This window comes from Lithobates pipiens, unplaced genomic scaffold (assembly GCF_037356315.1).
Source record: "Lithobates pipiens isolate NorthernLeopardFrog02 unplaced genomic scaffold, aLitPip1_a1.2 Scaffold_18, whole genome shotgun sequence".
Lineage (NCBI taxonomy): Eukaryota > Metazoa > Chordata > Amphibia > Anura > Ranidae > Lithobates > Lithobates pipiens.
In genome coordinates this window covers 224381966-224398214 of record NW_027507758.1, presented here as the reverse complement: position 1 = coordinate 224398214, position 16249 = coordinate 224381966, and the positions used below count along the sequence as shown (strand labels likewise).

Sequence of the window (16249 nt, the reverse complement as noted above, 5' to 3'; positions counted from 1 at the left end):
AGGAATCTTTACATCTCCAGATCCTGGGATGGCTCTATTAAACCTGGGTATTGAGACCTTCCCTCCATACTTTCGCACAGTGGTCACACATATATTACTAGCAGCCAGGTCACTAATAACAAAAAATTGGAACTCCAATACAGTGCCTAATGTATATGAAGCTCTCGAAGATATGCAGTCTCAATATACTTATGAATCCTTTCTTGCCAATAATTGTAGCACTAGGAAGAAATTTGACACGCAGTGGAAAGTTTGGAGACAAATTATATAAGAGATGAACTATCAAGGAAAGCATCAAACTTTCCAATATCATTGCCGCCAACATCCCAAAATGTGTAAATAGAAAGACCCCCCAACAAGGAGATCAAAGTACCCCCCGGTACAGCGGGATTTTTAAGGCAGACCAAAATATAAGTACAAAATATATTACAAATTTATTCACAAAAATGATACACAAAATCGTTTTACAGAACAGTATAAAAATCCATACATATACAGTGCCTTGCGAAAGTATTCGGCCCCCTTGAACTTTTCAACCTTTTGCCACATTTCAGGCTTCAAACATAAAGATATAAAATTTTAATTTTTTGTGAAGAATCACCAACAAGTAGGACACAATTGTGAAGTGGAACGAAATCTATTGGATAATTTAAACTTTTTTCGCAAATAAAAAACTGACAAGTGGTGCGTGCAAAATTATTCAGCCCCTTTACTTTCAGTGCAGCAAACTCACTCCAGAAGTTCAGCGAGGATCTCTGAATGATCCAATGTTGTCCTAAATGACTGATGGTGATAAATAGAATCCACCTGTGTGTAATCAAGTCTCTGTATAAATGCACCTGCTCTGTGATAGTCTCAGGGTTCTGTTGAAAGCGCAGAGAGCATCATGAAGACCAAGGAACACACCAGGCAGGTCCGTAATACTGTTGTGGAGAAGTTTAAAGCTGGATTTGGATACAAAAAGATTTCCCAAGCTTTAAACATCCCAAGGAGCACTGTGCAAGCGATCATTTTGAAATGGAAGGAGTATCAGACCACTGCAAATCTACCAAGACCTGGCCGTCCCTCTAAACTTTCAGCTCAGACAAGGAGAAGACTGATCAGAGATGCAGCCAAGAGGCCCATGATCACTCTGGATGAACTGCAGAGAACTACAGCTGAGGTGGGAGAGTCTGTCGTACACTGCACAAATCTGGCCTTTATGGAAGAGTGGCAAGAAGAAAGCCATTTCTCAAAGATATCCATAAAAAGTCTCATCTAAAGTTTGCCACAAGCCACCTGGGAGACACACCAAATATGTGGAAGAAGGTGCTATGGTCAGATGAAACCAAAATCGAACTTTTTGCCCACAATGCAAAACGATATGTTTGGCTTAAAAGCAACACAGCTCATCACCCTCAACACACCATCCCCACTGTCAAACATGGTGGTGGCAGCATCATGGTTTGGGCCTGCTTTTCTTCAGCAGGGACAGGGAAGATGGTTAAAATTGAGGGGAAGATGGATGCAGCCAAATACAGGACCATTCTGGAAGAAAACCTGTTGGAGTCTGCAAAAGACCTGAAACTGGGACGGAGATTTATCTTCCAACAAGACAATGATCCCAAACATACAGCAAAATCTACAAAGGAATGGTTCACAAATAAATGTATCCAGGTGTTAGAATGGCCAAGTCAAAGTCCAGACCTGAATCCAATCGAGAATCTGTGGAAAGAGCTGAAAACTGCTGTTCACAAACGCTCTCCATCCAACCTCACTGAGCTCGAGCTGTTTTGCAGTCTATCGATGTGCAAAACTGATAGAGACATACCCCAAGCGACTTGCAGCTGTAATCACAGCAAAAGGTGGCTCTACAAAGTATTAACGCAAGGGGGCCGAATAATTTTGCACATTTTTTTATTAGTTAAAAAAGTTTCAAAAATCCAATAGATTTCGTTCCACTTCACAATTGTGTCCCACTTGTTGGTGATTCTTCACAAAAAATAAAATTTTTATATCGTTATGTTTGAAGCCTGAAATGTGGCAAAAGGTTGAAAAGTTCAAGGGGGGCGAATACTTTCGCAAGGCACTGTATCAATGCATGGAATCATACATATAAATTTATAGTCTGCACTACATCAAAGGTTTCATATATGGTTTTATAATGTCAACTCCAAAACACCTGACATGTTTATTGATAGATCGCCCCATGGAGATGCACAGCCAGAAAGTGCTAGGGACCCATAGGTGGCCCGCATCAAACCCGCACATAGGTCTTATATTATGCTGTTGGAGGAACAAACAATCTCCACGTGTGGTGTCTAGGCAGTTGAACAGCACGGGTCCCTAGCACTTTCTGGCTGTGCATCTGCGTGGGGCGATCTATCAATAATTTTGTCAGTTAACATCTTTGATATACATTTATACATATATTCACACACAACTATTTACTCTTGATATGAGATTTATTCTCGGTTGTTTTGTTTATTTACAAATAAATGACTACAGCTATTTGTTCTCCTTAGATATGCCTCTGAAGAAGGGAATGTTTTCCTGAAACATGTCAGGCGTTTTGGAGTTGACATTATAAAACCATATATGAAACCTTTGATGTTGTGCAGACTATATATTTAGATGTATGATTCCACGCATTTATATATGTATGGATTTTTATACTGTTCTGTAAAACGATTTTGTGTATCATTTTTGTGAATAAATTTGTAATATATATTTTTTACTTATATTTTGGTCTGCTTTAAAAGTCCCGCTGTACCGGGGGGGGGGGGGGGGGGGGGGGGTACTGTGATCTCCTTGTTAGGGGATCTTTCTATTTAAAAGTTTGGAGACAAAGGCGTAATATAGCCCAATGATGTGTTTGCTTTGATAGTGTACTGCTCATAACTATATTTACAACAGTTGCCTTCCCCTATCCACATGATAGCGTAAGAATGTCCATCTCACTATTACTTTTATTTTCACTTTTATAATGTTATTAGTAAGCTATTATTATGGTTGGATTGCTCCCAGCACATTTGTGCTGTATACAAAGTCCCATTTGTAGTTTGTGAGAAGCCATGTGGGGGACACAGCAAGCATGTGGAAAATTGTGCTCTGGCCAGAGACTAAAATTGTCCTTTTTTGCCTAAAAGCAAATAGCCATGTGTGGCAGAAAACGAATACTGCACATCACCCTAAACACACCATCCCCACCGTGAAACATAGTGGTGGCAGAATCATGTTGTGGGAACGCTTTTGTTCAGCGGAGACAATGACAATGGTCAGAGTTGATGGGAAGATGGATGCAGCCAAATACAGGGTCATTTTAGAAGAAAACCTGCAAAAGACTTGACTGAGGAGGGGGCTCACCTTCCAGCAGGACAACAACCCTAAGCATACAGCCAGAGCTACAATGCAATGGTTTATATCAAAGCATATTCATGTGTTTGAATGGCCCTGTCAAAGTCCAGACCTAAATCCAATTGAGAACCTGGGGCAAGACATTTGCTTGCCACAAGAAAATTGCTGTTCACGGACGCTCTCCATCCAATCTGACAGAGCTTGAGCTATTTTGCAAAGAAGAATGGGCAAAATTTTCACTCTCTAGATGTAAAGCTGGTAGAGACATACTCAAAAAGACTTGCAGCGAAGGGTGCTTCTACAAAGTATTGACTCAGGGCAGTTGAACACAAATGCATGCCACACTTTTCACACATTTGTAAAAAAACTTGAAAACCATTTATCATACTTCATAAGGATGTGCCACGTTGTGTTGGTCTATCACATACAATCCCAATAAAATACATTTACGTTTTTGATTATAACATGACAAAATGTGGAAAATTTCAAGGGGTATGAATACTTTTTCAAGGCACTGTATAAGTAGCATGCACACCTGCATACCCACACAACCTGCAGGCCTATAAAAAAAATAATAAAAAATAATAAAAAATAATTGGACACAGGTTGTAGACTCCTTCACATCAAAATCTCTTTGAAGTTTCCACATTCCAGACCCTGATCTGGAACTACCTAACCCAGAGGAAGCTATACAAATTGTTTTCTCCTCTCACAAACAATACCATGGAGCTGCACACTCTGCCTTAGTGAAAATCTTTTGTTTAAACCTACATAGTTGTGTGTCTTTTGCTTAAACTTACATAGTGGCAGGCACGGTTATATATACACATACTTCCACTTTTTTCTTCAAGAGGGGTCTGCATCAGATCTCTACTGCAGGCAGCAGCAGTTCAATTCTAATAGTGATCTACGGCTGCAGGGTGACATTGGACAGAGCTGAAACAGAACCAGAACTTACCTGGGTATTAGTAGCTGCTGTCTTCACTGGCTGTACAATGTCCATGAAGTAAAGGAGACGGCGCTCCGGGTGAATGAATTAAGCTTGTTACAGCTCCTTTGTGTGGGTGCTAGCCCTGGCTCGTTTTCAAGAGACAAAGTTCAAGAGAAGAAATTTCTGCACACCATATCAGAGTCTGAGTCAATTTATTGAAAAATAAGTGACACACACCAGACGATAGCAAAGGCAGATGGTTGATGTGTTTCACACAACAGTATTGTGCTTATTCATAAAAGGTTATGAATAAGCAGTGTACCACTGTGTGAAACGTGTCAACCATCTGTCTTTGCCATCATCTGGTGTGTGTCACTTTCAGACTTTAAGCAGACTCTCCCAAAAAACAAAAAAAACTCCTGCAGAGTATTGATCACCAACCCCTCACGCTTTGTAGCATGGATAAATAAGAGACCCTTACAGGATCCAGGCTCAGAATCGCTAGGGTGGAAATGAGTCATCTGTGACATCTCCACGACCACCTATCCTAGTATCAAATGGAGTAATGAAGTACTAATTATGTAATTTCAAGCACCAGAAATTGTGCTGTCAGCTGAATCCCACTCCCTACATCCAGGTGCTTGGCTCAGCATTGAGGCAGGGCAAGTAAGTTCAGTATGGGAAAATGCAGTTATTACCCATAGCAACCAGATTATATTATTTATCCAACATAGGTTAAAATAACATACCCAAAAAGTATTTGGACACAGATATGTGTCCAAACACTTAGCCTTTTGTAAAGAAAATATGGGTTTATTAAGCCTTTCATGGCCGCAGTTTATTAGAGCTTAGGTGACCAGATCAAGTGTAGCATCAGTATGCTTCAGTTAACATGCCAATATCTGTATGACTATCTGCTTGATAGCAGGTCTGAGAACTAGGAACACACACAGTTGTGCATTCCTAGTCTTTACTGCAGGGCAAATTTACATTCACCCAGCAAGCAGCATTTACCATTTCAACTTAAAATGATATATTGCAATCACAAAAGGGGGTAAGCAACAGATATTATCCTACCTCCAACTCTGTGAATAGGTCTTTGCTTTTCTGTAATATGGCGTACATACAATGCGACACGGTTACCGCATGTTTCCAATTATGATAAGGTACTCGTCGATAGTTCTTCTTCACTGACATAGTGAAACGACATAATTTTTCCAGCTCAAAACTTAAAAGAAGGAAGAAAACAGGTTAGGAAATGATAGTATATGACAAAAAAGTCACCAATTCACATTAAAATGTAATGTAAGAGATAATCCAAAGATTTAAATTGCAGCACAACAGAAAAAGAGAAGAAAACTTCCAACTGGAACTCTTGTTCTGGTAGCAGTTATTAAAGCGGGGATTTCTTTATTTTGGAGGGACTTTCCCTACTTACTGTTGTGAAGGAAGGAGGTGGCATTTCTCCCAATAAGAGAAAGATAGTTAAAAAGAAAAAAAAGCTTGACAGGGGGTTTATTTATTTATTAATTTTTTTCTCCATAACATTTTTTTTATTAGCAATAATAGAAAAAGAGAACAGATACAGCAGTGAAAAGTGTAAGTTAAATGCACCGAAAACGTGCGCAGTCGCGCTCTAATACAGAAAACATCTACTTGAACATGTGGTACAAGCGAGTCACAATAATAATCAAACAATTGGCTGTGGCTCCGATGATTGCGGGCGTATACAACCGAACAGAATATGTGAGCATGTCAGGCCCTATCTTGCAAGATAAGGGATTAAGGTAGTAAGAGTATCAATCACATATATGCTACGGAGCTTGACCTTCAGTGTCTGTGGCCTGGATCGCTATATCTGGAGTCCTGAGAAGATAGGTGTTATCACCTGTCTCCATGGGTTCAAGGGGCAAGGAAGGATATCGGTCTGTCAAGGTGGGTTAATCTGAGGGGGGGGGGGGGAGTCAGTCTTCTAAGGGGGGGGGGGGTGGGGCATGTGGGGAGGGTCGGTAAGAGAGTGGGGGTAAGGGAGGATGGGAGTTATCCAGGGGCATCGCCTTCTCGGCCCCCCCTACCGCAGCGGTGAGGGGGAGAGTTTCTCTTGGGGTCCCCGGCCTGCAGGAGCGCCCTCTGAGACCCCGTGAGGGGTATTCCAAAGGTACCCGGTAATAATGACTGGATTAGTCTATCAAGGTGGGATTGGGTAAATCAACTTAATCAGCTATTGGGACAAGGAGGAATGTTAGGGTTCATCAAGGAGGAATATCTGTCCGTGGATCGAAAGTGGGTCCAACAGGCCCACGTCTGAGCAAATTTGGATGGTGAATCTCGTGCTATGTAGATCAACTCTTCCATCTCGGCTATCCTTCCCACGCGTGTAAGCCATTCAGACACCGTCGGGGCATGAGACGTGCCCCAGTGTGTTGAGATACATAGTTTGGCTCCATTTATCATATGGATCCCCAGGGATCTTTTGTAAGATTGGGTTGAGATAGAGGCGTGGTGAAGGATAAGCCGAGCTGGTGTAAGTTCTAAAGGGTATGTAGTTATTTGAGAAGTTATGTCAGCGACCTGCGACCAGAATGGTTGAAGCAACGGGCAATCCCACCAGATGTGGAGAAATGTACCTTTATCAGCAGAGCATCTCCAACATTTGTCCGATGTTTCAGGTTTGAATTTGTTCAAAAGCTCTGGTGTGCGATACCACCTGGTGAGTGTTTTGTAGTTATTTTCCTGTATTGCTACATTAAGTGAGCCTTTATGAGCTATTGTGAAGATCCGTTCCCAGTCTGCCTCAGACAGGTCAAGCCGCAAGTCTCTTTTTGACAGGGGGTTTTAACCATTCCATAATCTATACAAAGGCAAGATAAAGCTTTTGGCTGTATACTCCAGCAGCTATGTCTATAACATTATGGTTTATGATCCGGTACGGTAAGGTTATCTTAAAGCAAAACGACACCGCACCTGAGCCAAACCAAAAAAAAAAAAAATTTCATTCATTTTTAATATTCAGAGCAAACTCACCCATCCACCCATGCTTTCAAGTTTTATTTTTCTGAGAAATCACTTTGAAAAACAACCCCTAGCATTTACTTCCTGAAATCCATCTGCTCCGAGCTGAGGCATGCAGGCAGGGGGGTGTGTTTAGCTGAGAAAACACCTCCTCCCCTACCTAAGGCACCCGGGATGTATGACATAATTTGCCTAGGCCTGGAAACCAGGAAGTAACTGAAGAAATGTAAAAAAAAAAAAAAAAATGTAAAACAAGTACATGACAAGCTTCCTATTTACTAATGCTAGCAGCATAGGGATTAAAAATGATCAATCTTGATGAAGAGAGTGAAGTTCTCCTTTAACCACTTGCCGACCGGCGCACGCTGATGTACGTCGGCAGAATGGCACGGCAGGCAAATGGGCGTACAGGTACGTCCCTTTAAATTTGCCACCGTGCCATCGCGTGCGCGCCAGTCGGGACCTCGGTGAGTCGGATCGCAGGTCCCGCGGACTCGATCGCCGCGGGGATACCCACGATCATCTCACGGGGAGGAAGAACAGGGAGATGCTAAAGTAAACAAGCATCTTCCCGTTCTGTCTAGTAACCGTGCCACTGATCTCTGCTCCCTGTGATTGGAGCAGAGATCAGAGATGTGTAAAACACAGCCACGCACCCCACAGTTAGCAACACGCCCCTAGGACACACTTAACCCCTGCACTGCCGCCTAGTGGTTAACCCCTTCACTGCCAGTGTCATTTACACAGGAATCAGTGCATTTGTATAGCACTGATTGCTGTATGAATGACAATGGTCCTAAAAATGTGTCAAAAATGTCCAATGTGTCCACCATAATGTCGCAGTCACAATAAAAATCCCTGATCGCTGCCATTACTAGTAAAAAAAAATTATTTATAAAAATGCCATAAAACTATCCCCATTTTGTAAATGCTATAACTTTTGCGCAAACCAATCAATAATCGCTTATTGCAATTTTTTTACCAAAAATATGTAGAACAATACGCATCGGCCTAAACTGAGGAAAAAACATGTTTTTTTTTTTTTACATTTTTGGGGGATATTATAGCAAAAAGTAAAAAATAATGCGCTTTTTTCAAAATTTACACTTTTTTTGTCTATAGCGCAAAAAATAAAAATCGCAGGGGTGATCAAATACCACCAAAAGAAAGCTCTGTTTGTGGGAAAAATAGTATTTTTTGTACTCATTGTAAAATCCTTTTCTCTGTAATTCACCGACTGACACAGCTTCTTCTCTTTAGACCATTGGGTTGTTATACCTTCTTCAGGAGAAGACGAGGCATTACATCTTAACATTTGATAATAAAACCAGAACTTTCTAGTTCTGCCCAAGGGGGGCGGTCCCTTAGGTAACAACCCCTCAGCATGCTACTTCAGCCTCAGTACGTCAACAAGCAGTATAACGTAAAGAAAAATATGAGGGGCGGGTGCTGTGTCAGTCGGTGAATTACAGAGAAAAGGATTTTACAGCGAGTACAAAAAATTGTATTTTCTCTTATATTCACCGACTAACACAGCTTCTTCTCTTTAGACCATTGGGACGTCCCCAAGCAGTGCCAAAACGAGGGGTGGGAAAACAGCAAAAAAACTTCATCCACCATGGCATGTGGGAGCTAATACAAACTTTACCCACAAAAAACTACAGTGTGTGGAAAAACCACCACAAAAAAACAGGGTGCTCCTCAACGGAGAAGCACTACCCTCAAACCACACCAAAAACTGTGGTAACGAATGCAACAGTGCATTAACTTAAAGGTACTGCGTTTTTACCCAAAAAAACAAGAAAAGGGGAAAAAATTGCATATGCAATTGCAACTATACAGCCACTTGCAAAACTTTGCGGCCAAAACAGGCATCACCCGATGCACTGACATCTACCTTATAGAACTTTGTAAACATGTGGACAGACGACTAGGTCGCAGCTTTACACACTTGAGCGTCAGACGCTTGATCACGGAAGATCAAAGACATTCCGATTGCCGTCGTGGAGTGGGCCGTGACCGGAAAGGGGGGCACCTGCCTATTCAAGGTGTAAGCTTGTACTACAATCTGTCTGATCCACCTGGAAATGGTGGCTGACAAGACCTCCATGCCTTTCTGTGGACCAGCCACCGAAAAACAAACAGTGAGTCTGACTTCCGGAAGGGAACCTGTGAAGACAGATACACCTTCAGAGCCTAAACCACGTCCAGAGCATGAAGGGCCACCTCCTTAGGATGTGTCAGCTTGGGACACAGAGATGGTAACACAATGTCCTCATCGATATGAAAACGCCAAGACTACCTTCACCAGGAAAGACGGTTGCGGACGCAACACCACCTTATCCTTGTGGATAACCAGATAGGGCGACTTGCAGGACAAGGCTGCCAGTTCCGAAACCCTCCTGGCAGATGTAATGGCCACTAGAAAGACCACTTTCTGGGAAAGAGTAAACAGGGGATCTCTCTGATATTTTCAAATGGCGGTTTCTGAAGCGCTGATAATACCAGGTTCAGATCCCGCGGGGGTAACGGTGGACGCATGGAGGGACTACATGTCTCACCCCTTGAGAAAAAGTGCTCACTATAGAGTGAGATGCCAGGGGTCACTGAAAAAGGACAGCCAAAGCTGAAATTTGTCCTTGTGCTTAACGCCAATTTCTGGTCCACCCCTTGCTGAAGAAACAGCAGGGTCCTGGATATAGAAAAGGAACGTGGATGCCATCCTTTCTCCTCACACATGGAGATGCAGGCCTTCCAGGTACGAAGATATATCTTCCGAGGAGAAGATTTCAGTGCTCTCAACATAGTTGGGATCACCGCAGTCTGACAGACCCCAGTTCCTCAACACTTGGCTCTCAATAGTCATGCCATTAAAGCCAGCGATGGTAAAGCAGAATGGAGAATCGGACCTTGAGACAGAAGGTCCTCTCGCAATGGCAGTCGCCAGGGATCATCTGCCACCAGGCGCACTAGGTCTGCAAACCAAGGACGCTGAGGCCAATCTGGGGCAACCAGTATTACTGGGATCCCCACCCCTTCCACTCTGAGAAGTAGACATGGTAACAGTTTCAGTGGAGGAAAGGCGTAGATCAGCTGGTACTGATTCCACGGAGCAACAAAAGCGCGTCTGACGCATCTGCCCACGGATCTCTTGTACTGGACACGAATCTCAGCACTTCCAATTGAGACGGGAGGCCAGAAGATCCTTGTCTGGTGTGCCCCACCACAGGCACAGTAGCCTGAACATCTCCGGATGCAACGCCCATTCTCCTGGGTCCAGCATCCGAAGACTTAGATAGCCTGCCTGCCAGTTCTTCACACCCGGGATGTAAATGCTAAATGCTAAATGCTCTGCCCACCAAAGTATGTGAGCTGTCGATCCAGGGCAACAGAGATCTGTCCCACTTTGTTAAGATCTCCTTCTACAGGACTCTGGTGTGGAACTGGGCATATGGTACTGCTTCAAAGAGACCCCTACGAATCCGAGGACTCGCATGCAGAAGCTCAGCGACGACCACTTGCGGTTCGTGAGCAGTTTTACCACGGCTCTGAGAGTCTGCAGATTGTCTGAAGGGAGAAACACTCTCGCTTCCCCGGAGTCCAGCAGCAAGCCTAGGTGCTCCAAAGGCTGAGTTGGTACTATTATCGACTTTTTTAGGTTCAACAGCCACTCACATTCTTGCAGGGTCTGCATGGTGATTGCCACATCCTCTCTTAACTCTGAGGCAGAAGAAGCTCTCAGGAGGAGATCGCCTAGGTAACCCACGATTGCGATCCCGTGTTGCCGTAGCAATGCCAACACAGGAGCCAATACCTTGGTAAAGACTCGGGGGGCTGATACCAAACCAAAAGGGAGAGCCACAAACTGCAAATCGCATAAACTTTTAATGCCGGAGGCATATGGTTATGTGCAGGTACGCATCCTGGATGTCCAAGGATGCCAGGGAGTCCCCTTGATGAAGTGCAGTGACTACTGAGCGAACTGATTCCATTCTGAACCTCTGCACTTTCACAAAGTGATTGAGGGCTTTTAGATCCAAGATTGGACGTACCCCTTTCCTTCTTGGGAACTACAAACAGGTTTGAGTAGAACCCCTGGAAACATTCCTATTCCGGAACAGGTACAATCACCCCATGATTCAGCAGGTCCCCTACTGCCCCCAAGAGGGCCTCCCGGTGAGCCGGGAGAACGGGTATGCTGGAGGGGAAGAATCTGTTTTGCGCCCAAGAGAGGAAATCCATCTTGTAGCCTTAGGAAATCAGATCGCAGACCCATTGGTCAGACAGTCGAGAGGACCACCGGGATGAAAACTCCCGAAGGCGACCCCCCCACCCGAGTGATGGGTGGGGGCAAACCTTCATGCGGTAGCACTTTTATTCGCCGGCTTGCGGTTCCAGGGACGTTTCTGCCCTTCCGTGGTTGTTCTGTCGTGCTCGGGACGTTTAGCCGAAGCTCTGGGCGGATGAAAACCCCATTTGTGAGCGGAAAAGAGTCAGATATGGGAACACCTTAGGTGAATGGCTGGCTACTGGGACCCAAAAGGGACCGTTATATCAGCAGAGGGATCTGCTGGCTCCTGAATCTTCAGGGTATCACGTAAACAGCTGTGATAAGTGCTCCAACAAGCACTTTGTCGGGCACGGATCCGGATGGGGACTCATCCTCACCGTCTGAACGGTCCTGGTCAGCGTCATCGGAAACAGAGCAGGGGTCACCAGCCTCAGCTGGGCCCGAGACTGCATCAGATCTCTCCCCAGAGGACCGGGGGGGGGGGCAAGGGTCGCTTTTTAACACCTTGCACCCACGCACCGCCTCCATCTTGGCAACAAACTAATTGAGGACTGCCGAGAAGGCATCCAAGGGCACTGCTCATTCCGCAGGTGAACCAGTTGCAATTGCCTGGACTTTGAGGGAAGAAACACCAGTTTCTGAAGCCATGCTGACCCTACCATGTCTGCCACCCGAAGGGGACTTAGGACAGCGACAGTCCCACCCTCCTTACTGTTGCTGGCTGAGGGGCTCTTTTCCGCAGGACTGACCACCCTGAAGGGTTCTGTGCTATCCAGCAAGTAGTGCCTGGGGCCTCTGTCGGCTCCCAGGGATACACTCTGTGTTAGTGGAAGCTGCTGCTACTGGCGCTAAAACCACTCTGCAATGTGCTCAGGCTCAAAGGAAATGGCTGCCCAGCGTCCAGTATAAGGACATAAAACACTTGTAAAATGGCCACCAGAGCACAGGGACACATGCTGCCGCTAGAGAAAGCTAAAAAACGTGTTAAGGCTTTTAAAAATGGCCGCCGGCGTCCAGTATAAGGACAAATCACAGGGAAAATGGCCGCCGAATCACAGGAGAGCATGCTTTCCCTTGCCCACACCTAAGATGGCCACAGATGCTGAAACCATGAGGGACAGAGCTGAACAAATGGCAGTGATCAGCGCTGCAAGGGACACAGGCACAGCCTCACAGGCACCTCCAGGGACATGAGAAACAGGACTCAGGACACAGCCAGCTAGCTGAGAGCCCCCCCCCCCCCCCCCGGAGAGCCCCTGTACAGACACACACACACACACAGCTCAGCAGCCACACGAAGCATCCCCCACAGAGGGGGGGGGGAGATAGGGACAGGGAGAGAAGAGAGGGACCCCTGAATCGACCTCCCAGGGAATGCCCAGCTGCTCAACCCCACTGAGGCAAGGAGAGCTGTACTTACCAGTCCTGAAGAGCTGGGAGACATTCCATTACAGACCCACTCTCTGATCAGTACAGGGTGACTGCTGGCCTCGGCACACTGATGCAGACATCAGTAGCCCGGTCATATGTAAGCCCCGAAGCATAAAAGCTCACAACCACCTCTGGAGCTGAGGTTTCATCGTGGCCAACCCTGGTCTGCACACGCTCGATGGCCAGGCTGGGGAGACTACAAGGATAAGGGTATTAAGCCCGTCACCCAGCCGGCTGTTGATAGCGGATCACAGGATCTTTCATAGTGTGCCTAAAGCCAAGCTTCTGCAGAAAAAAAAAGATGGACCAATGGGCCCTTCAGGGTTCCTAGGTCCTTCTCCTTCCCTAGGCAAAATAAAACTGAGGCTGCAGTAGCATGCTGAGGGGTTGTTACCTAAGGGACCGCCCCTTGGGCGGAACTAGAAAGTTCTAGTTTTATTATCACATGTTAACATGTATGCCTAGTCTTCTCCTGAAGGTGGCATAACCACCCAATGGTCTAAAGAGAAGAAGCTGTGTCAGTCGGTGAATATAAGAGAAAAAAAGACGTCAATTTTATTTGGGAGCCACGTCGCACGACCACGACATTGTCAGTCAAAGCGACTCAGTGCCGAATTGCAAAAAGTGGTCTAGTCATTGCCCCGCAAAATGGTCCGGTCTGAAAGTAGTTAAATTAAGACTGCAAGTGAACAAAGACATGGGTGATGTAAGAGCAAAAAATGGGGTGAAAAGACATTTACTGGAAATACTATAGGTGAAAGACCTATTGATTGGGTTAGAAGCCAAAATCAACTGTTTACCTAGAATAAAGATACCTATAGTAATATTGGCTGGGGCAGTATGGAGAGAGTTCACAAAACGAATAGGTTTTAAAGATACCCTGCTAGAAACCCCCCATGTGGGATAACCCCTCTCTAGAGCAACTGAATATGTCTCTAGATAATGAATTTTCGAGGAAGAAGGAATAATTACATAAAGATATATGATCATAAACATTTGCAAACATTTGAATTCTTGAGTCAACAATATGATATTCCCCATACGTTCCTACAGCTACGTACCTACAGCTAAGATATATGATTCAGGCTCAATTTGAACGTCAAGATCCTAAGTTTGCTTCAATAGGTATATTATGATCACAAGGACCAAAAAGTCTAATATCTGTTCTATACTCTCAGTTATTGAGGGGCAAGTTAAGTGGTGGGCCACTTAAAATAAGAGCTAAATGGCAGGAAGTGATCACAGACCTGATATGACAGAAGAGAAATGGTGTAGGATTTGTTCTTTGCATATGGGAGCATCTCCTGATATTAATAATAGGCTAATTCAACTGTATATTATCCATCAAACATATCTTACCCCTCAGAAAATGCATAGAATTGGAAGAATGACCTTGTCTGATTGTAGACGCTGCCACTATCCAGAGGCAGGTTTTATACATTTGATGTGGTCATGTCCTGAAATAGCTAAATATTGGCAACATGTGGTAGATAAATTGTCAAGTATTATGAACAGGGAGGTATCATATACCTTGGAAGTATGTGTATTTGGACTACTAGAGGTGGAAGAATGGTTGGCATATAATAGGATTCTGTTACAAGAATTATTTATGGCACGTAAACAAATATCATTAAGATGGATGAAACCTATGGCTCAAACTATAAACCAATGGATTAGAGCAGTTAACCAGATAATACCGTATGAGAAAATAATGTATGAGCACAGAGCATCTTACAGCAAAAGCCATGGTCCGCAGAGAGCTTCCAAAGCATCAGAGGGATCTCATTGTTAAAAGGTATCATTCAGGAGAAGGGTAAAAAATAATTTCCAAGGTATTAGATATACCATGGAACACAGTGAAGACAGTCATCATCAAGTGCAGAAAATATGACACAACAGTGAAACAGTGACATTACCAAAAACTGGACGTCCCTCCAAAATTGAGAAAAGAGGAGTAGAAAACTGGTCAGTGAGGCTGCCAAGAGGCCTACAGCAACATTAAAGGAGCTGCAGGAATATCTGGCAAGTACAAGCATGTTTGGTACATGTGACAACAATCTGTATTCTTCATGTCTGGGGTATGGGGTAGAGTGGCAAGATGGAAGTCTTTTCTTACGAAGAAAAACATCCAACCCTTGTGTAGCGCCGGCTCCTGAAGAGCACGCGCTATGTGTTTTTGAAATTTAACGTTGCACCTAGACTGCAGTTTGGTTTGGGTGTAATTATTCCAGATTTTGACCTCATCATCAGTCTGACTGGACTATAGGATGTTCGGCCTGGCCATATGGGGCGCTGTCGCTTCTGGCGGGCATGGAAACACAGTCTTTGGGGTTGCTTTCTCTCAGGGTCACTCTTGCTGTGCTTTCTGGGAGAGGGTACTTGGGATGCGGATGTCACATGTTTCGGGGTTACGATCAAGTAGTATGTTCTGACTCCATGGTCCTGGCCCTCCTGACCAGCCCCCAGGACGCTTTTGGCCTGGGGTGCGGATCCACCCCGACTTTACGTCTCGGGGCTGGCTAGCATGAGGCAAGGAAACTAAGGCAAGGCTTTGGAGGTGGTCCGGTGCCGTCTCAGTTTGTGGAGAGGCCCAGCAACTTCGTAGTTATCCAGGGGAGGACTCTTCAGAAGAAGTCCACACAAGGGTTGGCTTCTTAGCAAGAGCCTGGTAAAGCTGAAGGACCTAAACGAATCCAATCTTGTGCGGTATCGCTGGACCGCCTGCAAGATACTGGTACCACACGAGTGTTCTACAAGTTTTCTAGTTTCCTGTTCATGTTCTACAACAAAGTCCGTGGCAGAGACTTATTCCTACATGTTCTACAACAAAGTCTGTGGCAGAGACTTAGGCCGCGTACACACGCGGGGACTGTTCGCTCAACTTTGTTCGTCAAACAGTTTCAGCGGACAGTCTGCTCAAAATTAGCATGGACAGACTTGCCCACACACGACGTACGAACAGTCCGCTGAAACCGTGCGCGATGACGTGAACGGCACGTACGACGGGACTAGAAAACGACGTCCTATACACTGCAATGCAACCTTCGGCGTGTAAATTCTTTCTGAGCATGCGCGAGACTTAGTTTGACGAACAAGCCTACACACGGGCGGACTGTCCGCTCAAACCAAGTTTCAGCGGACAGTTTTTCGGAATTTCCGAAAAACTTTGTTCGTCAGACTGTCCGCTGAAACTGTCCGCTGAAGCCCACACACGAAACACTGTTCAGCGGACAAAGTTGAGCGAACAG

At 44.9% G+C, this 16249-nt stretch overlaps 1 protein-coding gene across 2 annotated transcripts in view; it reads right to left on the bottom strand.

The window, feature by feature from the left end:
- PDE10A (phosphodiesterase 10A) overlaps positions 1-16249 on the bottom strand; it is a 453343-nt gene that overhangs the window by 112309 nt on the left and 324785 nt on the right. For both annotated transcript variants that reach the window (XM_077486632.1, XM_077486633.1), the window contains exon 16: positions 5345-5495. In XM_077486632.1, coding sequence (XP_077342758.1) covers positions 5345-5495 — 151 coding nt within the window. The remainder of the gene's footprint in view (positions 1-5344; positions 5496-16249) is intronic.